The sequence below is a fragment of the Podarcis pityusensis genome (assembly GCF_964106645.2).
Source record: "Podarcis pityusensis genome assembly, chromosome: 15".
Taxonomy (NCBI): Eukaryota; Metazoa; Chordata; class Lepidosauria; order Squamata; family Lacertidae; genus Podarcis; species Podarcis pityusensis.
Genome location: NC_138040.1, coordinates 16,906,206 through 16,933,315, shown reverse-complemented (window position 1 = coordinate 16,933,315; position 27,110 = coordinate 16,906,206). Strand labels below are relative to the sequence as shown.

Sequence of the window (27,110 nt, the reverse complement as noted above, 5' to 3'; positions counted from 1 at the left end):
CCTGCCTTATGAGATGGTGCGCAGAGCAGCTGCCTTTCAATTCCTCTCTCCTGTGGCTTCTTTGCGCAGACCCTCAGCAATGGACGGAAACCCATGTCCGGGACTGGGTGATGTGGGCGGTGAATGAGTTCAGCCTGAAGGGCGTGGACTTCCAGAAGTTTTGTATGAATGGAGCTGCCCTCTGTGCTCTGGGCAAGGACTGCTTCCTGGAGCTGGCACCGGATTTTGTAGGAGACATCCTCTGGGAACATCTGGAGATCCTGCAGAAAGGTAACACTATGATAGGCTTCAGCAAGAGCATGGCCTTTACGGTTGTGGCTCACCACTGCAGGGAATGCTCTTCCCAGGAAGGTCTGCCAGGTGCCACCATTAACCCCCTTTTGGTGCCAGGTAAAAACCTCCTTCCTCTCCCAGGCATCTGACAGATTGTGATCAGTGTCCTGCTGTTTATTGCTAACACTTTTCTGCTGTTGACATTTGCTGTGGGCTGTCGTAATGGTTTTATTGTCATGTATTGTTTTCATTTTTATGCCATTCTTTAGGCTCTTAATTTTTTTGAAAGTTGGCTAGAGACTTTTTTGTTGTTGTGAGCAACTAATAAATCAAATGAGCTATAACAATTGCAAACAAGCTCAGGAACAAGGTGCCACCGTGTGAGATTCCCTAGATTCCCAAACTCTGTCCTCTGCACTCCATCACTTATTCCTGGCTGTGTCCCTGTCTGCTCTCAGCTCCAGGCTTTCAGACCAGGATCTCCCCCAGATCTCCCTGGAGATCTTCTGAGCTTTGCCACTGTTCACGTGCCTTCCCCGCTGAGTGACGCTGCACACAGTCTCTTGAGAGAGCTCTTCCGCAGCTTTTCAGTCAATGGGCTGAGAGGATCTCTTAAGAAGAGTAGAAGCTGAATGAGAACAAAGCCACAGCACTAGAAGAGTTTTGTACCTTTTACAAATGCCTTAATGGCTTGTCTGTTCCTTGTGGGATGGGGATGGCCCTACCATTAGGCAGAAGGAGGCAAGTGCCTCAGGCGGCAGATGCTGAGGGACAGCAGTGGTTACTCCCTGATGGAAGGGTTTGCCATACAGGGCTGACAGGGGGTCCTAAATTAGTCTGCTGCTTCCGATGCATGGAGGACCTGTCCCACCCCCCAGTGCTTAGAGCACATTCAACCACCCAGCCAGCCAGCTTCTAGATCAGCCTTTCTCAACCTGTGGATCCCCAGATGTTGTTGAACTACAACTCCAATCACTCCTAGCTAGCAAGGCCAGAGCTCAGGGATGATGGGAGTTGTAGTCCAACAACATCTGGGGACCCACAGGTTGAGAACTCCTGTTCTAGATGAATAGTGGGAAGGGGCTGCCTTTATGTCCTCCACCTCAGGCAGCAAAATATCAAAGGCCAGCCCTGCTGTGAGATCTCCCACATACAGCCATACTCTCTATTTGCCAAAAGCAGGAAAGTTTCATGTTAAATACAGCCCAAGGGAGCCCGTGTGTCTCATACGAAGTCCTGAAGTTTATTGCTGCCAACCTGTGAGTGTTTTGGTGTGTGGGGCTGTAGGATTCATTCCTCATTTACCCAAAGGCATAGGAGGACCTTCAGCTAGTCCTGGGTCGTGCTGGACCAGCATTGAGAAACAGACCCGCATTCATGCCTGAACAATGCAAACAGGCGAGACGAAACCAATTGTAAACAGAGTGTTGCCCACTGAGATGTTTGCAGATCATTTGGGGACCTCCTGCGATAGGTGGAGACAGGTGCTCATTGTGCTGTTTTGGGTGTCAGGAGAGGGAGGGGGTGTTTTTTTCCCTTCCACAAAAGCCACCAGGGAACATGGATTCTGGTATACCCACACGTGCGCACCCCAGACACACATACCTGTGGCTTTCTGAAGGTAAACATGCTCAGTTGTAGGATCTCATGGAGCGGCAGCTGACATTCCCAATTATTTCCATATTTTGCCTCATTGGTTCTGGTAAATGCATTTGAACAAGAAGAAGTTAAAACCAGGGCACTGAGAATAGGATTTGCATAAGCACCACTGTTTAACTATGCTCTGTGTTATTAAGTGCCATTAAGTCCAGAGCCTACGTGACACAACTGCCCTAGCCACAGGACCAATGGGACAGTCCAACTGGCATGGACATTTTTGCAAGAAGGTGGTGACCTTGCTTCCTGACTTTAGAAGGAAAGGCCTCTTTTCTTCTGCTGTGGCCTTTCACGTCTGCATTAATAGTACTGCTCTAGTCTGCCTTAGTCAGACCCCACCTGGAGTCCTGTGTCCAATTCTGGGCACCACAATTTAAGAAGGACATTAGTAAGCTGGAAGATATGCAGAGGAGGGTGATCAGAGATGATCAAGGGTCTGGAAACTAAGCCTTATGAGGAACGGTTGAGGGAGCTGGGTATGGAGAAGAGAAGTCTGAGCGGTGACGGGATAGCCATCTTCAAACATCTGAAGGGCTGTCACACGGAAGATGGAGCAAGCTTATTTTCTCCTGCTCCAGAAGGTAGGGTTTTGGTAACCTTAACCCAAAACAACGGGTTCAGATGACAAGATAGGAGATTCTTACTGAGCCATAGGAATAACTTTCCAGCAGTAGGAGCCATTCGACCATGGAATGGAACTTTCTTTCTCCGAAGGTGGTGGACCCTCATTTGTTGGTGTTTTTTTAGCAGACGTTGGATGGCCATTTTTCATTGATTCTTTAGCTGTGATTCCTGCATTGCAAAGGGTTGGACTAGATGACCCATTGCATCCCTTCCAGTGCTACGATTCTATGATCCTATGACCTCACGTATTGGCCAGCAAGGAGGAGAACAACCCAAACAGGGCCTGGCTGCGGCTCTGGTTTGTTTCTGCTGAGCCCAGACAGAGACTCGCCAGAGATAATGTGCCTTCATTCAAAAGGGCCTAATTTTGGCCTCCCTCCTGGGGACGGCAGCGATGAAGGGGGGTGGGCTGAACAAACTGAGGCCTGTGTGAACTGCATCTCTGCAGCCTTTGTGCCCCCTCCCCTCCTGGCAAGGCTTGCCAAGCCATGGGGTGTGTGTGACCACAGGGGAAGGCGGGGCCAGGTTGCCGCAGTCAACTTTGCATGGGGGTTGCAGTCAGACAGAGGGCACTGCTGACTGCGGGGAAGTGGAGGCTATTTTGGAAGGGGGAGACAAAATAAAAGTGGAATGTGCCCAAATGGATGAAGCAATCGCAGCCAGCATACTGCTGTTTTTATTCCAGTCATATGGCCTGCGGTAGGTGAGTCACCTCTTGACTGCAAGGTTTTGTAATTGCTGATGGGGTTAGAGGGCCCTCCCCACACTTCTGAGTGCCCGGGGGGGGGGTCACGTATCCTGGCATGACCCAGTCCACCAAACAGATCAAGAACGTCTCAGATGATGGACATTGTCAGGCTCGTTACGATGGAAAGGGAACGTGGTTGCACAGTTCTGAGTAGAAACCTTGAGACTTTCAGTGTTTGGTGTGTGGAGCTACCTAGATAATATAAAAGATTTTGCTACAGGTCCACGGAATGTCATGTTGGGTTTGGGTGTGAGAAACTGGTGCCAGCCTGTGCATGTTTACCTAGGAGCATACCTGCCAACATTCCTCGTGTGAAAATGGGGACATATCTCATTCTCCCCCTCCAAACTGACCGTCCTTGACCCTCTATTTTTGTTCCTGCCCCCCATGCAGAGCATTTCCTATCAGAAGAAGGGCAAGTGCCACCACACCAATGGGACACGGCACATGCGCCCTCCACTGTCCTGAGAAAACCCTTTAATACAATACAAATGCTTTTTATGAATGAATGAATGAATGAAGGCTACTGCTACTACTGCTACTTACTGGGCATCTTCCCTTTCATTCCTCCCATCCTCGGTGCAGAAGAGATAAAGCCATATCCAGCAAACGGAGTGAACGCAGCCTACCCAGAATCCCGCTATACATCAGACTACTTCATTAGTAAGTCTCCCTTGTTTTTCCCTTGCTGAGTTCAAGATTTAGCACCGGGGATCCTTTCAACGTTTAGGCAGCACATGAGGAGCAAAAGCACTGAGGGCCTTCTTGGCAGTTCCCTCATTGTGAGAAGTGAGGCTACAGAGAACCAGGCAGAGAGGGCCTTATTGATAGTGGCACCCACCCTGTGGGTTGCCCTCCCGTCAGATGTCAAGGAAACAAACAACTATTTGGCTTTTAGAAGACATCTGGAGGCAGCCCTGTATAGGGAAGTTTTTAATGTTTGAATGTTTTATTATGTTTCTATATCTGTTGGTGGCCACCCAAAGCGGCTGGGGAAACCCAGTCAGATGGGCGGGGTACAAATATTATTATTATTATTATTATTATTATTATTATTATTATTATTGAAGAAATGTGACTCTTATGGCTTCTTTCTCTTAATTAATGGTGATGATATTATTACTATTATCATTATGGATAATAGCAAGAACTGCAAGGGTTCTGTGAACTGCCCTGAGACCTCCAGGTATAGGGCGGTATATAAATTCAGTTAACAACAACAACAACGGTGCTATTTTTCTAGAAAAAGAGGTGCTGGAACTCTCCATAAATGCCTCCCTTAGAAGGTGCCAGAACAGAGTTCCAGCTAAATAATAATAATAATGCCCTGGGTGATAATATTCAGTTTGCGGTCTTCTTTCCGCTCTCAGGTTATGGCATTGAGCACGCTCAGTGTGTTCCTCCCTCGGAATTCTCTGAGCCCAGCTTCATCACAGAGTCCTACCAGACCCTCCATCCCATCAGCTCTGAGGAGCTCCTTTCTCTCAAGTATGAGAACGAGTACCCCTCCTCCGTCATCCTCCGGGACCCCGTGCAGATGGAGTCCCTGCCTACCGACTACTTCACAATCAAGCAGGAGGTCGTAACGCCGGATAATATGTGCATGGGGCGCACTAGCCGAGGTAATGGAACACTTTAAAAATCACAAGTCGGCAACCCTACCCCACATATAAGAAGGAATGAGATTTTCCCAAGGAAAAGGGCCTTCCACCAAAGGCTGGCATCGCTCTTTTTTTAGAAATTAAACCAATGGCCTTGTCTGCTGGGGCTGATGGGAGTTATAGTCCACCAGCATGTAGAGAATGCAAAACCTGGGCTCTCTGGTTGAGTTATAGGCCCCTTAAGCTTCCCAAAGTTGCATACACCTGAAACCTGGCCCTCAAGCTACCTTGCGCAGGTGATCCCTACCACACCTGAATTAGAGAGAGATGTTGAAATAGGACACAGCAAATATGTGGGCAAGTTTGCCAGCTGTTCAGCCTCCTCGCCTCTGTCCTTGAGATTTAGTAGCTGGGTCTTCACTGCCAGCATCTCTGCCAGCGGAATTTGCTCTTAAGAGATCTTACACAACCCCAGCAGCTGCTTTCAGTCCGGCTTGGGAAATTAGTGAACTTGAGTGATCCTCTTATGCTCTGAGGTTGTCAGTAAAGAAGAAATGATTGAGCAACAGTCAAGCTGAGGAATTCTGGAGAATTCTCCGCGTCTCTCCCTTTTAAAAAACAAACAACAACAAAACAAAACTCTTCTGAATGCGTTTGGCTAAATAGGGGCTCACGTCTTTGACTGGTATAAAAAGTCATAATCTGCACAGGGAGGCCACAGTTGGCAGGTTTGGCGTCTGATCAAGTGATCCCTACAAAGACAAGACTAAATAATTATTATGCTTCCTTGGGAAACACAAGGAAGAAAAGGTAGAGCTGCTTTGTTCTTCCTGTCCACATTCTGGTGCACCGAAAGGTTTTGGGCATATACTTAACATGTGAAAACATGCTAGAGTAAACCTGACCAGCAAATCATGAAGCCAGAGTTTAAAAGCCACTGGAGATGGTGAGTGCATGTCAGGTTCTGAGAAGTTAGATTTAGTTGTTTGATTTCCCAGTGCGTTTAAACTGACGTGCTGTTTTTATTTCTTTTTTTAATTTGTCGTATTGCCTGCTGCGTTTATTTATTTTGAATGGATCTTCATTTTATTGCTCTGTAGTCACAAAACATCCCGTTGGAGAACATAAAATCTGTTCTGAAGATGTGGGGTATAAATTATATAAACAATTAAACAAAATGCCCATTGTTGCAATGGAAACATAGGACGCCTCCACAAATGAACCTCAGGATTTGCCCATTTCCCCCAGTGAATCTCTAGCTTTACAAAAGGGCAGAGGGCTTTCGCATCACCTGCTGCTGGACCATCCAAAGAGGAGGCGACCCTGAGGCCTTCTGCATGCAAGGTGTGCGATCTGCCTCTGTGCCGCTTCGCCTCCTCTGCAGTTCATGGAGGGGGCTGGGAACTGCGTCTCTTTGTGGGGTGGAAGATGCAGCCCCCAGGACTCCCTGGGCAAAGTTGAGTGCTTCCAATGTGCATTGGGGTGGGCTTTGATTGTATGGGGTTGAATCCGCAGGGCCTGCCCCAAACCATGCAGGGCTTCCATTGGTCTCCGAATCAGCATCTTCCTCAACCTTCACTCCCCTTTAATATGGGGAATCCTTTAACCTGAGTGCAAGCAGGTTCACCACTGCTGTTTCTGCTTTGTTATTTATTTATTGCCACCTCGTCCGAGGAGCTCAGGGTGGTGTGTGCGGTTCCCCTTCATTTTATCCTCACAAGAACCCTGCAAGGTAGGCTAGGCTAAGAGGCTGCATCCGGCCTAGGGTCACCCAAGTGGGCCAAGTGAGGACCTGAACCCTGACCTCCCCGAGGCCCTAGTCCAGCACTCTGACCACTAGGCCCCACTGCCTCTCCGCCAACCTCGTTTCCTTCTCGCCTCGCAGGGAAACTCGGGGGCCAGGATTCCTTTGAGAGCATCGAGAGCTACGACAGCTGCGACCGCCTGACCCAGTCGTGGAGCAGCCAGTCTTCCTTCCAGAGTCTCCAACGTGTCCCTTCCTATGACAGCTTCGACTCTGAGGACTACCCAGCGGCCCTGCCCAGCCACAAGCCCAAAGGCACCTTCAAGGACTATGTTCGAGATCGGGCGGACATGAACAAGGACAAGCCCGTCATTCCTGCGGCCGCCTTGGCTGGCTACACAGGTGAGACCCTGGGGATAGCTGGGCAGACAGAATGCAGGCCCTTTCCCAAACTACAAACGTTGATCTCTGCTTAGTGCCCTTAGTTATGTTTAGCATGTCTGTAGTAATGTCAGATGTACAAAGTGCTTTGGCTGCACCATATCTATGCTCCTCAGTACGTTTTTTCTGGGGGGGAAAGGTGCGGGAACTCACTGTGAAGTTTGTCTGTCTGTCTGTCTGTCTATTGCGGGCCCAGTTGCAGTGGCAACCCCTGAACCCCAGGCAGTGGCTAAATGTAAGATGTGATTAATAAACTCAAGCAGACAATGATCTGAATTAGAAATGGCCACAACTTAATTGATTAGAGATATAGGTGGATATTTTGGCTCCGCTAAGGGAACTGAGTTCCCCTGAGTTCCTGCTTTAAAAAATCCCTGGTAATCCTGACAAATAGTCCTACAAGGCAGAGTGCTGTTGTTTCCCCCATATTCCAAGTGAAATCAGGGTGAAGGCTTGGAGAGAGCAGTTTGCCTTAGTTGCCTAGTGGCGCAAGCGAGATTTGAACTCGGGAAGCTGCAGTTCAGGGGCTGCCCTGTATGCAGAAGGTGCAGTCCACAGCATCTTCAGGCGGGGCTGGAATGGGCAGGTATCTGAAACCCTGGAGAGCTGCTGCCAGTCAGTGTAGGCAGTACTGAGCTATGCGGGTGGACCAGTGATCTGAGTCCAAGATAAGGCAGGGATGGGGACCTTGTCAGGGCTCTCCAGACACTGCAGGACTACAATTCCCACAACCCCCTGGCCATTGGGCATGCTGGCTGCAAGGGCTGCTGGGAGTTGGAGTCCAGCCACATCTGGAGGCCACAAGTGAGCCAGCCATGAACTGGAGCCTTCCTGGCTCATGCTCTTGTATCTGTAAATAGGCTGTGCCAGAGGAAGGGTGGGAGATGCATGCAGGAACATGTGTATTTATGGACGTTTACACATAACTGAGTAACAAATGAAAATGAATCGAAACCCTGTGACTCAACCCTGGGGAGCCAGCTTGAAACAGATCGCTAGGTTAACTTGCCACCTTTGACTCCCGATGCGAAAGTGATACTTCAGATCCAGATACGAACAAATATGTGACTTTGAATTGGGCGTGCGCAAGCACCTTTTCAGCTTGAAAGAAAATCTAACCGTTTACAAGCACCTATAAACTGGCTAAAATCAGCCTGCAGATGGGATGAGAGGCTGTTTGTCTGTCTCTTGATGGATGGGGCATTGCGGCCCACATCTCTCACACAGATATATGTTTGCACACTAAATCAAAGGAGAGCAAATTTCAGGTTTTCAGTGTTGTCCTTCTTTGCTAGAACCGCAATGCCTCAGTAGCAACCCTTGACTCCGTGAGTCAGGTGGGACAAGAGGAAAGATTTGCACTTTTGACAAGCTCTCATGCGAGATTCTTCCTCCCCAAGTGCAGCGCTTCTACTGGGGCTGGGAACCGGTGTGTGTTTGTGGGGTCGGGAGATCATTTTTAGGAGCTGTGCACAGAAGGAAGTAGCTGGATGCTCCAGCTTCAAGCTGTGATGAGTGCTTTCTGTTTGCAGGAATAGGTGCTGATAAGAAAACTGGGCTGGGAGTGGGGTTCTGGAGACTGGCTCCCTTCAGCAGTGGGAGTCTGATGATCTGAGCCAAGGGAGAGGAAATCTTGAATCGTTGCAAAGCTGCTGGAGACTTTGGGAGATTAGTCCACACCCCACATGGTGTGAGCATCAAAGCAATTACATTCAGTTATATTGTAGGGGCGGGAAAACATTTTTGGCCCAAGTGGATGTGACTCTCACCTTTGGACGGTGGGCTAGTTTCTCCGCACACCCCTCTCTGTCCTCCATCAAGCCAAGCCAAAGGCATCCCAGCCAGGCAAAAACAATCACAGAGGGTGCAGGGTCAGGCCAGGGAGCAGTATGGCCTGTGGAGAGCAGGGCCTTATTCAGACTCTGGGCCCGATCAAAATAAACTTGCCAGGAGCTGCTGGCACCAAAGCTGGAAGCTGGCATAAGTGTATTAGTTAAGAATGGGAGCTGGGAGCTGTGTTCAAATCACCTCCCTTATGAACTCACCAACTGAGTGTAAACAAGGCACTGTAGTCTTGGCCAGAGTTCCTTCATGTCCCCTTCCCTGTAAGGTGGGGAGACGGTTGCCGCATTGTCTTGTCTTACAGGACTGTTGTGAAAACGACCAAGAGCATGAGATTCTTAATCTCAGGGTTACGGGTTCAAGCCCCATCTTGGGCAAAAGATTCCTGCATTGCAGGGGGTTGGACTCGATGACCCTTGTGGTCCCTTCCAACTCTTCTATGATTCTGTCTGTGAATCACTCTGAAGACACGAAACATGGCAGGGAAAAGCGAAGTCAGTATGTAAGAATCCTCTGAGTGAACATGGATTAAAAGCACACGGCATTTATTTATCTCTGCGATAAGCTAAGAAATGGGGCCCTGGGTGTGCTGCCCCTGCTTGGCTGCTTGCTTGGCTGGCAGAGAGGAACTTTCCTTTTTATCGCCAGGGGCCCCAACCCTCTGATGGTATCTGCGTCCGAGCTGCAGAGGTGATGAGGCTCTGCGGAAGCCTGGCCCACGTGGCTTTTGATGTCTCCTGTGGCAAACAGTCAGCCTCCTTGAGCTCCCTTATCTGCCCTCCACATCTTGACCTCATTTCACAAGTTGCCTCCTTTCACAAGTTCACAAAATCCTGCCCTTGGCTTTCTTCTAAAACTACAGAATTCACAGAAAAGCTCTGTGGCCCCTGACTACTAGTTTGCTGCACTCGCTTGGGTGGTCTTGTTAGATTGGGCAACTGGAAAGACACACACACACACACCCAAGGTTGTTGGTGGAAAGGGAACGTGCCCATTTTACAGGCTCTACCATTAGACAGAAAGATGCAGCAGGGACAGGGAGCTGCATGTGCCGTGCAGCTGCCTTGTGGGCCCCTAAGCTGGCCTGCTGCCTGCACGTGCAACAGCGGGAGCTGCCCCATTGCCAGGGTTAAAGGAAGGGGCAGTTCATATTAGCAGCTTAAAATGCAGCAAGGTCAGTCACACACACACACATACACACACACAGAGAGAGAGAGAGAGAGAGAGAGAGAGAGAGAGAGAGAGAGAGAGAGACACTGCATTTCAAGTCATGTTTGCATGGGGTTGTTCAGGTCAGAAGGGGGTGCGGATGTCTTCACCCAACACTTGTGGCCTTTGGGGTTCGCCCCTCTCCATAACCACCCAAACGTCTATTCGCGAAACCATCCTCTGCACATGTACACGTTACATGTACACTCACTCATCCAGTTTTCTAGTTGGACTGAAGCGGGTTTGAGACCACAACACCTCCAACAGCAGTATTTGTCAAGGAAGAACAGGATCACTATGGATTATAGCTAACATAGTGCGAACCTAACAAAACCTAACAGTGGGAGCAGACTGGATGCAGAGTAAGCGGTCATGTGAACGCACCTTCAAAGTTGGAAGTCTGCTTCTGCTCATGGGATGGAGGAGGACTGCTTAGGGCGCCTTTCTTTGAAGGGGTGCCTGGTTTAAAAGCTCTCCTTTGGCGGATGCTCACAGATACAGGGCCACCACCAAAAGGCCCTCCTGGTTTTGTTCTCCTCCCAGCATGGTGCCCAGATTTAGGAACAGAGACATGGCAAGATCCAAACTCGCCATCACCTGGGTCAACTCAAGCTGCATTGAATTTCCCAGGAGGTTGTGAGCAATCACCTATTCCTTTGACGTTAAAGACAGAATTGCCATCATTCACATACTGCAAAGAACAAGGTGGGTCATAAGGAAGGCTCACAGTTCCTAGCATGAGGTTGCCTTTGAGCCGACAGAGGAACCCAGAAGGCGAGTCCTCGCCCTGCTTCAGTAACTCGGGTTCCACCTGCTTGAAGTTTGCAAATGAGAACAAAATTAGCTCTTTGCATTCATGGTTGGCCGGTGTTGCAATTTTGTTTTACAGGCTGTCATTTTACCGTCTTGTCCCTTAGGTGATGAAAATTGCAACAATAACAGTCCTTCCGACAGCACAATTCCTGCATGGGTCTGTTTGTCTGATAATAATACTAATAATTATAACAATAATTATAATAACAATAAAAATAATACAATAAAATAATACAATACAATACAATAAAAATAATAACAGTTATTATTTATACCCCACCCATCTGACTTGGTTGCCCCAGCCACTCTAGGTGGCTTCCAACATATAAAAAAACATAATAAAACATTAAACATTAAAATGCTTCTGATGTAAGCACGGCTCCCGTAAGCTTGGTAACAGCTGCCGCAATAACATGGGTGAGATCTCCCTATCCTCCTCCCCATAAACCAACAGAAAAGAAAAGAAAAGAAAAGAAAAGAAAAGACTCATCTACATTGGACCTTCTTGCTGTCCCCTCAAACTTAATGTGGATGCTTTCTTTGAAAGAAAAAGTTTCATCACCTTGTAGTTCCCAGACCAGGCTTCTCCATTTCAAAGCAGACGAAAATCTAAGGGTTCAGGGACTCCACCTGGCATTTCCACACTCCTGGCTGGGTGTGCTAAAATGAAGGCCTAGAAATCTGCCATGCAAATGTGTCCTGAGGAGAAATGAAGCTCTTTCCAAAATGGGCAAAACCTCCTATTGTTGTTGTTGTTGTTTAACATTATACATCACACACCCCAGCCTTGATAGTTGGTCGGAGATAGGTGAGTAGCCATGCCATGTTCTGCCACACCCTGTGGGTGCTGTCAGGGGTGGGCATGCAAAGTCCCTGGGCAGATGAGACCTTCAAATAATTCCCACCCCAAAAAAAACACATTACTTTGTACCCCAAAGAATACCTGAACACAGCTTTCAGAAGGGGAGGGGGGTCATACCCAAAAAAAGGAATGTGAGAGAACAGATAAGCGAATATTTACTTGTTACTAACATGGTTGCTTCTCAGTTATAAAGGTGGGTCCTTTGCCTCTTCTTTCAAGCCGCTGATGTGCAACAAATAAGTAGGTATGTTTAGACAGGCAGGCAGCTAGTTTGCTTACTTATTTTCTGCCTCGTAGCTTCACAACCTTTGCAAGCAGTTTGGCACGTGACAGGGCACGTACACTCTATTCCCTAGTATTTTGTCCCATTGAAATCAGAGCCCAATAAAATGTGGGCGGCTCTCATTTTTACAGCTGCTTTGCAAAGCATCACTGGGAGAATGACAAAAAGCATGTTGAGGCCAGATAAAAACCACAAGCAAGTAAACTTCCCCTAAACCCCAGATGTACAGAAAAGCTACATTTTAGATATGGTTGATATTCACTAGAGTTCAATGCTAACTGTATGGTTTGGTTGAGATGGTTTCATCCCAATGTGCCTTTGCAATTATAGGGTGGTAATCTTTTGAGTGGTTGTTTTCAATGTTGTCTTCCAGGGCAGAATGTGACAGTTTAGAGGTATTGATTGGGGGAGTCTGGTAGGTCTTGGTTGAGGTTGGCAGAATCTAGAGCCAGCCCATCGCCTTTCCTTAAACCCCAGTATTGGTTGCATGATGGAACATGGTTCTTCTGACCAGACTAGCTAATAGTTAGTAGAACCAAGGGGACCTTCAGACCCATGTGATGTAACTGTGGAATGTCAGGCAAATAAAATAGGGGCACAAACGTAACACCCTTATTTTCATCCCCAAAGCCCCTGCCCCACTCCCCATCCTGCCTCATGACACACACCCAAAGGCTCTACTCTGCCTGCTAGGCATTGCATAAATTGATTCTGCAACATCCATTGAAGATACTGCTTCAATAGCCCACTAACCTCTACTCAGAGTAGACCTATTGAAATTAACGGACCTATGTTGGCCATGCCTATTAATTCCATTGGGTCTGCACTGAGTAGAATTGGCATTGAATGCAGCCCTTTGTTTAACTATTAGAGATGCAACAGAAAAGCATAACTGCCCACCAACAGCTTCATGGTCTAAAATATTCTGCAGGAGCTGCAGCAGCACAGGTGTCCCTTTGGCATTCAGGTGTCTTCCCTCTCACCTGTGCATGCTGGAGTCGAGGTGCCCCACTCCGTCGCTCCGAAATGTCACTTCTAGGAGATACGGGAATGGGTCACTCAGGAATGACATAGTTACCAGCTCCCAACACAACTTTAACAAGGCATTCCCAGAAGGCAAAAATAGAGCCAGTGTCTTAGCGGGAGGTGGGGCAGCAGCGCTAAACAGAGTCTGTGCATAGTAAACTCTGGCAATGGGAGCATCTGGAAGTGGTGCCTGTAGATGTACATTTGCCGCACACCCACACCCAGAGGGACTTTCTCCTCAAACAGGGTTCCCACTGTAGTCCCCATTTCATAATCCGTTTGACGAGTCATATTTTCCCAGTGATGCCAGAGAATTCCTAGCGTGTGACTGTCTCCCGACGGCTGCTGCTCAAGGGCTCCCTTCACTCCTCTGGGGGTGAGACAAGGCCCTCCTTTGTGAGTTGCATTTAGCATGTGAGCCCCCTCTGGCTGCCTCTATTCTTAGCGCGTGGGGCTCCCTCTCCAGGACAGAGGTCAGCAGGCCGCTGTCAAGGGGCAGGCCGGAACTTTCTCCCTCTTCCTGGTGGGTGGGGAGGGGGTGATGCCTTTTGTGGTGGGCGGGGGGGGCAGGTCTTGCCCATGCAACTGACTGGGCTTGGCAGATCCTGCAGTGGGTTGAGCTTGCCAGCCTCCGGCTTCCTTCCAAAGGCTTTGAGGATCACGTCACAAAAGGCAGCTTGTCGTCTGCTCCTGCCGTGTCCGTGTCGGAGGGGTCCTCCTGTTTGTAGTGCGCGGACTCTGTATCTCTAAATGGCATGGAGGAAAGCCCAAGGATCTTTGAGTTCCTGTAGAAATTGAAGTCTGAAGACTCTCCTTCGTTCAAGGTGTTTAAGCAGAGGTTAGGTGGCCATCTGTCAGGCACTATTGAGCTATGATTTCTGCATTGCATTAAAAAATATATATCAAGACTTTTTGAGCTCCACTCTCACTTTCTTCCTGCCCAGAGCAGCCTTGCCCTCTGCCTGCCTCTCTGAACCAGCAGGGCCTCAGTGGTGGTAGCCTCTCCTCCACCTCCTTGGAGCCACTACAATCTGCCCAAGGGAGCAGGCCAGCAGTGGCAGTCGTGGACAAGCAACAGCTCATCCTCCTCTCCAAGCTCAATGGCAGCGGTACTGGCAGGGGAAATAGGGACATTCCAGGATCAAATCAGAAGCTGGAATGGTTTTCATAATTCTGAAACTGTCCCTAGAAAGTAGGGACACTTGGAGGGTATGTAAGCAGAGTATTATAACAAGGTGCAACTGAACTGGAATCTCTAGACCAGGAAAGACTTCTTCTGCAAGCCCAGGGCTGAGTGTAAAGGTGGTCAGAGTCACACAGTGATGGTTGATGTCTTTTCCTTTCTCCTTTTCCTGGTGTTGTGTTTGCTGGTCCTCCTTGTGTTTGCTGTTAGCTTTCAGGAAGAGCAGGAAGAGCAGGAGTCAGGTGTGGTCCTCATCCAGCCTTGGCTAAGCCATGAAATCTTGGCTCCTGTTCTAGCTTTGCTTGGCACAAGAGAGGTGCAAACACAGATCAGGCAGCTCTCGCTAAACCTTGACTTGTTAGGAATGGAAATGCCCTGTAGCTTGAGATGCAGGACTGAATGCTTTTTCCTTCTGGGCAGCCTTCTGAGGGCCACAGAGCAGTGGTAGGCAAGGCCAAGGAACAACAGGTGCAGATTTTACTATCTTAGAATAGGCTAGTTCCTACACACACAGCCCTGCCCGCCCTCCATTCAGTCAAGCCAATAAAGAGGCCTGATCAGAGTTCAAGGACATATTTCCACCCAGGTGAAAACAGAAGAGAATCAGGGCCTGCAATGAGTTCCGAGGGCCAGTTGATGAGGCCTCAAGGGCCACATTACACTCCTAGGCCTGGGGCTTCTTGCTTTTGTCCTAGGAAGCGATGGAAATTCGGGGCAGCCAGTGAGGGCTTTGCTCGACGGGACTGTCTGAAATATTGCCAGTTTTGTTTTTAGCTTAGTTTTGCGCTTGCCTCAACATTTCGCACCAACTTTGTACCTTCACTGTGGATTTGTTGGTGGTAAATTAGAAGCATCTGCTGTTACTGCGGTTGCTGGTGTTGTTGAGCAGGGCTGATCCCTGCCCTTCCTTGTTTCATTGTTTGCTTTGCAAAATAGCTTTTAAAAATTATGAATGGAAGGTCATTGATTCATCGTTCACCCACAAGAGGGGTGAGTGCTCTTGCACTTCAGTCCTGCTTGTGGGCTTCCCAAGGTCATCTGATCATCCACTGTGAGAACAGGATGCTGGGCCAAGATGGGCCATTGGCCTGATCCAGCAGGCTCTTCTGATGTTCTTATCAGGAATAGATCCATTGCATGGAAAGGCGGGATCTTCAGGAGGCCAACATGTTCCCCAGGACTGTGGAAAAAAACCAAGGCCATTGCTGTTTTTTTGGAGTTGCATATCCAAGCTAGCTGTGAATTTCTCAGCATCTTGGAAACCCAGCTCATGGGAACTTGGAAGGTTTTCCTGGCTGGCTTTGCCAGGCTGGTTTAGATGTGGTCCACATGGCCACAAATAACTTGGCAGGCTGAAACCGGCGTTGAAAGGCCATTGCAGAGGAGGGTCACATTAAGTTTAGGAAGCTGTTTCCTTATACTGAATCGGACCCAAGGTCCGTCTGGCTCAGCAGTGCCTTCACGGACTGGCAGCAATGGCTCTCCAGGTCTTCGAGCAAGGAATCTCTCCCAGCCCTTACCAAGAGATTCCAGGGACCAAACCTAGAACTTTCTGCACTCCAAGCAGATGTTTTTCCCCTGAGCTATGGTATCCCTTAAGAGGCAGGGGAAAAGGAAGAAGGTAAATTGTTTGAGGTGCCTGGATATTGAACATCAGGAAGAACTTTCTGGCTTCCCCCAATTCAACAGTTGAGCAGACCCCCCCTCGGAAGGTGGGCTATCCTTCATTGGAGTTTTTTAAGCAGAGGTTGGATGGCCATCTGTCCTGAATGCTTTAGCTGAGGTTCCTGCATTGCAGGGGGTTGGACTAGATGTCCCTCAAGATCCCTTCCAACTCTACGATTCCATGATGCTGGAGGGGAATGGCAAATAATAGTGGCATTCCCTGACAACCCAGAATCCACAGCAGGCCTCAGGAGAAGTTGCTTATCTGCTCTTGAGCGCTGCTGAGTCAAAGAGATGAGTGCGGGTGAGGGGTGTGGTCTAGAGAGAGTTATGAGGGCCGGACACAGAGGGCCGCATTCAACTCCTCCCAGAACCTGAGATTCCCCACCCATGAGACAGTGTGTCTAACCCAGTCAACCAAAGTAGACAGGAGGTGACAGACTGTCAGCCCCTCGGTGTGTTTGTGTGTGGCTAGAGACTGGAAACTGGGGGTGCAGCTGACGCCGGGTGCCCGGAGGTGGGGGATATATAAAGCACAAGCCCCGTGAAAGAGAGGCGAGAGCCAGCCACTCCTGCTGCCCTATTTCTGGGGTCTGCCTCCTCTCACCTGAATAGCCACGGCTCTGACTCACTGGCTCCGAGCATTCTTGCCCGGGGAGTCTTTGCAGCTTGCTCCTGCATCAACACGCCTTGGATGGAGGCCAAATAATTTCCATACCTGCCTCCTCTTTATCACATCTTGGTAAACACTGCCAGGGAACAAAAAGTCAAGGTCAGGGGAGGCGGCTGGCAAGACGCGGGGGCAGGAGCGTGCCAGAGGTCAGGTCTCGGCCAAGGGCCCTTTTTCGGCAGGTGGGGGGGGGAGGCCCGTGCATCAGGGAAATGGGGCCTCCTTTGCCTGGATGCAAAAAAATAAATAAATGTCATATTGCTTAAGCAACTGGGGAACCAGGGCTGAATCTTTGCCCGGGAATCATCCTGCAGATTTTTGCATTCAGTGGCAACACTGAACCTGCCAGGCTTGCCTCTTCCTCTACTGATGCCCTTGGGGCCTGGCAAAGGCTTTTGCAAGAGATGTGCCATGTGGCATGGCATCACTACGTGTGGTACCTCCCTGCTGCTGCTGCCCCCCCCCCACCCACATGCTCACCCACATCACAGACTGGAGACCCCACAGCCCAGGGGTATCGCGGCTTGCACTATTTGGATTAGAGATTACTCAAAAGACAGCTCATCCTTCTCAGTGGACGCCATTGCATTGCCCGCTGCAATCTGACAGGAGAAGCCCCTTGGACTGTTTCCCGGGCAGCAAAGGGGGTTCTTGGATCGATCCTGCTGCCAGGGAAGCTGATCCTACCCACTCATTCAATTGATGAATCTTGAGCAGGCATGCAGGTGGGCCGCTCTTGAGAGGCAGGTCCAGCCCGCTCCTCCGGTATATAATGAAGGCCCATCGCTTGCACTGGAGCCACTTCTCCCTCCCGCCCCATATTGCTGTCACATGTGGCTCTGCTGGACCTTGCAGTAGCAGAGTCGGCCACCGTATTTGGTGCCAAGTTGGAATTTCCCCCAATTCCAGCATTCAGGTTTTCGTCATCCTCATGACAACTTTGGCAGTTTAGGCTTTGAGTAGGTGTAGTCTTGGACAGAGGGGAGGTTATGGCCTCTGCCTGCCCCTCTGAGAATGGAGTATCCCGTTAAAGGGATCCAGAGGAGATTCTTCTGTCCAGATGCCCAGGTGGGGGCAAGGGGCCACAGCACCCCCCAGATGCAATCCAGCAGGGGCATTATTCCTTCATGTAGGTCAGGGACTCCCTCACTTCCGGCTGACCCCAAACGCAAGTCCTTCCGGCTTACTTTTAGCCCACTTTGGGTGGGCCAAAAGTGGTGGCTTCTACCCAATGCCTGAGTCAAACCTCTTAATATGTATTCAGTAAAATTGTGGCTTGATTTTACCCAAAACGCTAGTTGTCATGCATCTGAAGGGCAGGGGGTCTGAAGAGCAGGGGGGGGGGGGGAACCTTGCCATGCAAGGAGAACCAAAATGGCACCAGCTGGGTGTGCCTTTTGTAACATCTAGCTGAGGTGTTATGTACTGAGTTTAATAGGATCCAAAGTCCAGCAGTCTGATTGGTCCTAGAACAATTGGATTCAGAATGCAGCAGTCTGATTGGTCCTAGAACAATAGAACCCAGAATGCAGCAGTCTGATTGGTCCACAGGAGCCACCCAATCCAGCTCCAGGTGGAAGTGAATCTGCAACCTGATTGGCCTACAGGAGAATCCCGGAATTAGCCAATCACATGGGGCCCATTGTGTAAATAATGTATATAAAGCAGACATTCTTCCTCACCACTATGAACTGAATAAAGAGCATAAAATCCACTCTCGACTCAGAGTATATTTCATGAACCCTCCAATATTGCATAATACATGTGTTTATTAATAGCCACATATCCAGAGGTGGCTTAAACCCGGGGAGGGGGTGGAGGACCATCGATCTGTAGGCCAGATTGAGCCAGCCAAGTTTCCCCATGGTGAGGGTCTTACAAAAATGGCAAGCAGAGTCCTTTGGGTCACTGGCCTGGCAGGTAGCAGACCACTCAGTCATGAAGGGCTGAAAACTTCGTTGGTCCTAGTGGACAAGGCGCCTTGCTATGGATTCCGTTCTTAATGCTGTTGGGGTCCTTTCCCTTTGCTGTCTTAGGTAGTGGACCGATCCAACTGTGGCAGTTCCTGCTGGAGCTCCTCACAGACAAGTCCTGCCAGTCCTTCATCAGCTGGACAGGTGACGGCTGGGAGTTCAAGCTATCTGATCCGGATGAGGTACGTATGGGCCTGAATCAGGCCTGGAGAGACACTCGTGCTATAAGGGAAGGAATAAATAGGTAAGGACCTAGAGCAGTGGTTCTCAAAAGTGAGTGGTACTGCTCCTGGGGGGCAGCACAAATCCTTAGGGGGGGCACTAAGAGGTAAGGGGGCAGCAGGTGGACTTTGGAGATGGAAATGACTATGAAACTTTGAAAAGCTGGTATCACTGAATCAAATTTATAATTTGTGTTGAATTAATTAAACTAAGGGCTTATCTGTACTTACCTCTCTTCTGCTCTTATCCAGGCATGGTCCATGCTTGAGTAAGGGGGGGGGGGTTGTTGCCCCATGACAACCTGCTCTTTAAAGCTCAATTGGAGCGAATGGCAATCTAATACCCAAACTGACGTATTTAAAAAGTCCACCTCCTGTCTCTCTTCATCGCCTTTCCGTCCCTTCTGCACCCACACCAGATATTTACACCACTACTGAAGGTCTAAGAATCATGGAGTATCCTGGGAACTCTACTTCGTGAAGGATGCTAGGAACTGTAGCTCTGCAAGGTCAGCACCCTTAGCAAACTACAGTTCCCGGGATTCTGCATGACCGCTAAAGCTGCCCGAGGGTATTTTACGCGATTGGCATTGACTCATTTATTTCCCTTCCCTTCCGAGCTCGCCAAGGACTTTCCGTGATGTTTCTGGTGTACTTGCCATTCCCAGGTTGCAAGGAGGTGGGGCAAGAGGAAAAACAAGCCCAAAATGAACTATGAGAAGTTGAGTCGTGGGCTGCGTTACTACTATGACAAGAACATCATCCACAAGACGGCCGGGAAGCGCTACGTCTACCGTTTTGTGTGTGACCTGCAAAGCTTGCTGGGATACACGCCCGAAGAGCTACACGCCATGTTGGATGTGAAGCCAGATGCCGATGAGTGAAGGGAAGGAGCAGGCAAGAACAGAAGTCCTTGTAGATGGATTCAGGACATCCATCTAGGCGTTCAATTGAACTTCTGTCATTTGTATTTTTTTTACTGTCATGGTTTTCCTTTTAAAAGAGAGAGAAAGAGAAAGAAACAAGAATTTCCACTGGTTGTAAAAGGGGGGGGGGGACGACACATCATGCTTTTGGATGAAACTGTGACATATTTTGGCTGGGAGGAGAAATGGGGGGGGGGGAAATTTGAATGTCCTTGGAGAGTTTTATTGGGGGCTGATATTTTAAAAATCAGTGGGGGAAAGAGCCTAAAAGTTAACCGCCCTGTTAGAATCGCATGATAAATAAAGAACTCCCCGCCCTCCCCCTGAGGTGCCATAAACTGACAATCCATAAGCTCATAAGGCTCCCTTTTGATTTTAAGAGTGAGGAGTGGCCTTTTGGGGGGTGGGGGCAGAGCATCCTCTTCTGCAGGGAAGTCACATTGGTGGTCCTAAATAATTTTGCATTTCAAAGAACAAGTTTGCTTCTTAAGAGGGACCAATACCTTTCTTTTTCTTTTTTTGAATTTGTAAAAAGAATGTTATTTTATTAAAATTTTGTGCCAGTATTTTTCTCTAAAATAGTCTTAAGCTCTAAGATGGTCTCGGTATTGCAATATTGTGTTGTCGTTGGTGTTTTTATTTTTGTTATGCCAGCTGCGAATTCTATCAGCATTTTTTTGGTGGGGGGGGGGAAATACAGAGGCTATGTAGACCCCTCCAGAAACAGAAGCATTTAACTGTTCAGTAGAAAATCAAGATATACCCTAGGAGTGGGGAGAGATTTGTGGGTGAATGACTGTTTTGCTTTCACACAGGGTCTCCCACACCTTACTCTGTCTTTGCTCTCCCATTCCAACTGATGAATCAGTTTTGTGTCTTGGGGAGGGGGAGAGGGGCTCTTTCCATCAATAGTTTTATCTGGACTTTCCTCCACTTTCCCTATGCCTTTTCAAGATATATTAAAGAAAGGTTTTTCTTCCAGCGTTGAACTTTAGGATTGTTTCCAATCCCCTAATTGGTGGGAGGACCCAGCCCTTCATGTCTCATTGGTCGTTGGTTCTTCAGCTTACAGGCCCCAGTTCCTCAATATCTCAGGTTGTGCTTAGAATGGGGCACTTTGTAAACAGAATAGCTCTTCCCGCGAGGGTCCCCTAACCATTCTCAGGTCACCAGCATGCATGTAGGAGTCTAGTGGAGGAATCTGCCTGCTGGAGCCACTCCTGGTGTATAGAACCTTTCCACAAAGTCAACTCACTAAGCATCAAGTCAGGGCCAGCAGCCATGAGCCTAATTCATAGACACGCACACCTATTTGCAGTTTCCAAGTAATCTCTATGCCAAACTATGGCCTAGGTAGGGGGGGGAATGTGGTCTCCTGGAAGTGGGATAGATGCCATTTTGTTTCTCCTCCAGTCCTGATGCTCTACTGTGTGTGCAAAACCTTGAGCTCCAAACCTAGGCCGTCCCAAAGAAGCAAATGGGAACATTTCCTTCCTAAAAGTGGCTTTTTAAGTTCCTTTTTTATTACAGAAGAAGGCAGTTGAGGTGGTGAAGCGAAATCTACTGATTTATTTGCCTTCCTTGCTCCTTTTTAATGTTCATGATTTTGCTGATGCCATTGAGGCATTGTGGGTGTCAGCACCCTCCCCACCACCCCTCCCCAGCTGTGATTTACAGTGACGACACCTTGTTTTACAGGCCTGGATGTATCCTTGGCAAAGGAGCCACACCAACCCCACCTCCCTGAGTATAACTGCATGGCAGACCTGTTTGTAACTACGTGTTTGTCAAATTCGCACTTAATAATTTTTACACCAGCCCTTAATGGATCCTAGATCCACATCACTGTGGAAATGTATTGTGTGAATTGGCCAGAGTTCCCTTTAAAACAAAACTGGATAACTTAATCTGTGACCTTAAAGCGGCAAATAGTTGAATGTATTTTAATTTTTGCTTCACGCTGAATCATTTCAATCATGCAGAATTAAAAGAGGGGGAACTCCTGGGTCAATGACGGGCCAGCGGAATTTGAAGCAGATCAGGACTTGAGATAATAACATCTCAGGTTGGCAGGGCTATAAGAAAAAAGAGCAAACACTGTTGTTGCTGAGGTCCCTTTCTCACAAACGTCAGAGGAGGTGGTAAATCTATTTCAAGTTGCAGGCTGCAGCTGGCAAGATAGAAGTCAGTCCAGAACAGTTCCCTGCACACACAAAAAGGCAGACAGAAGGAAGAAGTATAACTGTAATTAATTGAAAAACCAAATTCAAGGTTGTGTCCAACTAGGTTCTACTCAGAGCACAGACCCATTGGAAGTAATGAACCTAAGTTAGTCATTTTTGTTTTATGTATTAAAATGTAATTTATGACTCGCTTCCCAAGAGATATCCTGAATTGATAAAGAGTAGAAAGCACATCAACAACAAAAACATACCTAACTGCTCTGAGGAGAACATTGGAAAGAACCACTGAACTAGAGATGGGAAACCTCTGGTTCTCCAGGCACTGCTGAACTACAGCTCCTATCATCCCCAAAAAACGTGGCCCAATGGCCAGGAGTGATGGGAATTGTAGTTCAGCAGGCAAAGGTTCCCCCACAGTTGCCCCAAACATTACATCCCTCTCCTTAGCATGCCAGTCTTTCACGTGCACTGGCTGGGTTGGAGTTTATAGGAGGAGGAGCACTTGATACTTCATGCCTCTGACCACCTGGCTGGGAACAAGGAAGAGCTTCCATGTATTTAGCCATGGCAGATTGGAGATCTTGGTTTTGATTGGTGGGAGATAAAGCTCATTATTTCTCAGGACAACATAGGACATAGTTTCTGAGTCAAGGATATTGATGGCGGATGTTCCTGGAATGGGTGTAATGATGACTGAATCTCCAGTTCAGCTAGATTTGATTCCAGTAGAGAGGAAGAAGAGCCAGAGTAGAAGATGAGAGGAAAGAGGGGGTAGTGGAGGTGGGGAAAGGTTGTATTCATAAAGCCCAAAAATGGTGCCTTTCAGCCAGGCATTAAGGAGCCTTTGGCTGTGCAGATGTGGCTCAACTACAATTCCCATCAACTCTGACCACTGCCTGTTTGCCAGAGTTGTGGAGCCAGAGTTTGGCAACATCTGGAGGGCCAGAGGTTCCCCATCCAAGCTTCAGAGTTTCCCAAACTTGGGTCTCCAGCTGTTTTTGGAATTACAACTCCCATCATCCCTAACAAGCGGGACCAGCGGTCAGGGGTGATGGGAATTGTAGTCTGAAAACAGCTGGAAACCCAAGTTTGGGGAACACTGCTTTAGATGTAGGCAAAGAGGGGGAAACACCTGTGGCCACAAACCAGCCAACAGGAGAGAGAAGAGAAGCTGACATGAAGCTATAGGAAACAGCCAGTATTGCAGGTGGCATTTCTGTGTCCCAGAACTACTGAAGCCTCTTCCTGTTGCTGGTTAAGCACCCAACAGGGATAGTTCCACTGGTCTGAAAAGCATAGTCCCAAAATGACCAATTCACCTGATGAGCTACTCAGGTGTCAGCTGGAAGTTACACTACCCATGTGAAGCTACACCAGAACCTTTGGAGTGCTCATCTGAGAGCTTTTGAGCACTGAGTTGTCCCATCTGTGAGGTAGACTTTGGAAACTTCTGTTTCTGTTTTCAATTAAGCACAGCTCACCATGTTGTCCAGACTTGATGTGGCTTAAGATTAGATGTAGTTTGTTGAAACAAGCCCATTACAAACCATATTTTAAGAAGCTGGCTTGTTTCAACAAACCACAGTTTAGGTATCAGACTAAGCCCTTCACTGTGGTTTAACTAAAACCAAGTAGAGCCTTCTGAGCTCTTTGTGGCCACATTGGAAAGAAGGAAAGGGGGTAGGAGTGGCTCATCCTTGCAGTGCTCAACTGTACCTTGCAAGTGATTAATTCAGTAACTCCAGGAAATTCAGTTCAGAAAAACAACAAACAGCCATTTTGCAGCCCAATGGCATAAGTTGTTGGGTTTTCTTTGCAAAAGCAATTCCTTCACTGGAGAGGCAGATTAAGAAAGAGTGGGAGAATTGCCCAGTCCAGAGTCCTGCCACTGGCCTGGATGCAATCTAAGGCAGCAGCTGGAGGGAAACAAATATGGCAAATCCAGGGCTGGGATATTGTCCTCCCTTGTTGGGGGAACAATAGAACTTTGGGTCCTGGGGGTGCAAGGCCTCTCTCTAGATCCACCCCAACATGCCCGTTTTTCCTCTTTCCTGACAACAGAGCACTGATGGGGAACGATGACTGCAGAGGTTCCTGTAGCCACAGTGAAGAGGTCTCCATGGGTGGACCTCCTCAGTACCCTCTAGCCCCCAGGGCACCCTCTCAGGGCCCACAGGATTGTCTCTTTAGACAGTATAGTACAGTGGTACCTCAGGTTACAGACGCTTCAGGTTACAGACTCCGCTAACCCAGAAATAGTACCTCGGGTTAAGAACTTTGCTTCAGGATGAGAACAGAAATCGTGCGGTGGCGGCGCAGCGGCAGCAGGAGGCCCCATTAGCTAAAGTGGTGCTTCAGGTTAAGAACAGTTTCAGGTTAAGAACAGACCTCTGGAACGAATTAAGTTCTTAACCCGAGGTACCACTGTATTATATTGCAACCTGCTTCCGAATTACCATTGAAAATTCTGATCTGATAGTTAAACAACTTGCTCTAGCAGATACGCAGAGGGAACTTGGAAGACACCTTTGCCAAGGATAGCTTTTAATTAATATCTGAAATATAAGGACACCCAATGCTTTTTTTCTGGGGGTATTCAGGGGTACGCATACCCCTAAACATTTTGTGAATCTAAGTTTGGCCTCATTGAGGGGCAGTATTTAAATATCAGTAGGAAAATGAGAGTACTCCTAAACATTTTTTGTAAGGAAAAAAAAGTGCTGAGGACACCTCTCTACGTTTTGGGTGATTTTTGAACCTCACTGTCTTTAGAGAACATATCTGTGGACCAATCCACACATGACAAGGTTTGGATCGTCGGACCAGGAACCGCCGTTCATTGTGGCTTCCTGCTGTGTGTGTCTGTATGTTGGTAGACGTTGTTGTCTCATTCTCACATGGCCTATTTCAGTGTACGTTGTTCAGAAGACTACGCCTAAAAAGTGCTGAGTGTGGAGCATCTCTCTGTGGCGCTGTGTTGATGTGCCAATGTGCCTCCTCTTGCATTCATGTGCCTGGAGATTCACCTCCTTCCTTCCTTCCTTCCTTCCTTCCTTCCTTCCTTCCTTCCTCCCTCCCTCCCTCCCTCCCTCCCTCCCTCCCTCTGTTCTGTTTCTGATGGGGTCTCTGTAGCGCCAGTGAACTGTGCACTCCATTCCAAAGAAGTTTGAATAGATGATAACTGATGTATACATATATGTTTATGACAGAAATATCTCCAGGAATTAACTGCCTCAGTGAAACAAGTTATTATTTGAGAAGAAGAAAATGTATGTTGTTTGTACAATTACTATTTTTTGGTCTTTGTTTTTATACCTGGTTTTTGTTTTTTTGTTTTTTAAGCTGATAATTTTAGAAGAAGAAAAAGATTGTTATATTATGCTGTTCAACTATTTTCCAACTTGTATTTTCATATAATTTATATTTTATAGAACTGAAAGGGAGAAGAAAAAAAACCTTAAAAAGCAAGATTTTTTTTAATTAAAAAAAAAGGAGAAAAAAAAGCAGGTGCTTTTTAGGAAAAAGAAAACCAAACTCATCTGAGGTAGCTTAGAGATGTAGCGATGTCTGTATGTATGTGTGTGTGGTTTTTTTTAAAAAAAGAATTCCAAAATGCAATTCCCTCCCACACTGAAGACTTAATAGGGAGCGGAGTTGGTTTTGTTTTAATTGCTGATGCTGGCACATCATTCTTCTGGAGAGTCTTTTATATACTGTAGCCTTATTTCATATTGTATTTTAAACCATTTGAAATTTAAAAAAATAAATAAATCACAAAGCTATCCCTTGCCCTGGTCATGGTTGTCAGCATGCTTGGCCTTGTCTTTCCCTGAAGACCACAGGTCACATCGGGGTGGAAAGAGAAACACGTACAGAGTGCCAAAAGGCACGTAGGCAACCTGCTTACAAGAGCAGTCATCCCCATTTACGGTACTTGCATGAAACTTACATAGATGTTTGATTATATATCCAGTCTGTTTTCCAACATTCACTCAGTAAGGTAAGTAAAAGCTATGCCGGATCAGGCCAACAACCTATCTAGCTCAGCATCCTGTTCTTACAACATCCAACCAGATGGGAAATCCACAAGCAGGATCCGAGCATTGCTGCCCATTGTCTCTCAAGACAGATGGATACCAATAACAAAAATAGCTGCCTCCAGCTGTGGAAGCAGAGCACAGCCTCCATCATGACTGGTAGCCAAAGACAGCCCTCTACTCCATGAATTTGTCTAACCCTATTTTAAAACCAAACTGGCAACCATCATGGCCTCCAGTGGGAGTGAGTTCCATAGTTTAACTATGCACCAGGTGAAGAAGTTCTTTCTCGATCTGTCTTGAATGTTTCTTCTTAAACCACTTAGAGGTTTTGTTATAATTATTTAATTGTTCCTGTTGTTTATTAAATTTATGGGTCACTTTTTCTTGCCAAAGGCAACTCAAAAGCCAAAGAAACGAAAACCCAAGTAGATACATTAGAACAAACAAACATATACATTGAAATACATTAAAAACATCCACCTTTGTGGAGAATTGCCCAGAGTTATTGAGCTTTTTGGAGGGGATTACCCAGGGTTCTTCAGCTTTTTTTAGGGGGGATTGCCAAATAAACGCTCAATACACGTGTCGCTAAATCCGCCTCCCGTCTGTCCCATCGCCGGCAGAAGCTGCAAGTCACCCGCCCAACTGCCAGAGCATCAGCCAATCAACACCACCCATTGACGCAGCAACCAATAGCACACACAATAGCCACTGACAGCCTTGGCAGCAACCAATCAAACGTCCACCCTATGCACTACCCATGTATAAGACGACCCCTACTTTTTAGCATGATTTCAAAAGAAAAGAACATAGTCTTATACATGGAAAAGTACGGTATGTTGCAACCACTTCTTGAAAGTTCCAGGACTGTCCCTAATTGTGCAAACATATCTTCCTATTTTACAAAGTGTGGGGCGTGGGGGGGTGTTTGCTTGGTTGCGAGTGCCACGAAATTTGCAAAATGGGCTCGCCTTCCCCCAAACGGTAAGTGGGTCTCGTAAACAAAATTGGTTGCGACATATTACAGTCTGATGCCTGTAAATGGAGAATAAGAATTTTAAAAGGCTGGCTTGTGCCTACAACACAGACTGTTTCTCCACACCTCCTGGATGCTGATCTTTGTTTCT

At 47.7% G+C, this 27,110-nt stretch overlaps 1 protein-coding gene across 2 annotated transcripts in view; it reads left to right on the top strand.

The window, feature by feature from the left end:
• The window catches only part of ETS1 (ETS proto-oncogene 1, transcription factor), a 107,162-nt gene extending 81,437 nt beyond the window's left edge, over positions 1-25,725 (top strand). For both annotated transcript variants that reach the window (XM_080983576.1, XM_080983577.1), the window contains 6 exons: positions 70-270; positions 3,887-3,964; positions 4,672-4,923; positions 6,788-7,048; positions 18,677-18,795; positions 19,503-25,725. In XM_080983576.1, coding sequence (XP_080839702.1) covers positions 70-270; positions 3,887-3,964; positions 4,672-4,923; positions 6,788-7,048; positions 18,677-18,795; positions 19,503-19,718 — 1,127 coding nt within the window. In that variant the 3' untranslated portion in view covers positions 19,719-25,725. The remainder of the gene's footprint in view (positions 1-69; positions 271-3,886; positions 3,965-4,671; positions 4,924-6,787; positions 7,049-18,676; positions 18,796-19,502) is intronic.
• Positions 25,726-27,110: the final 1,385 nt, after the last annotated feature.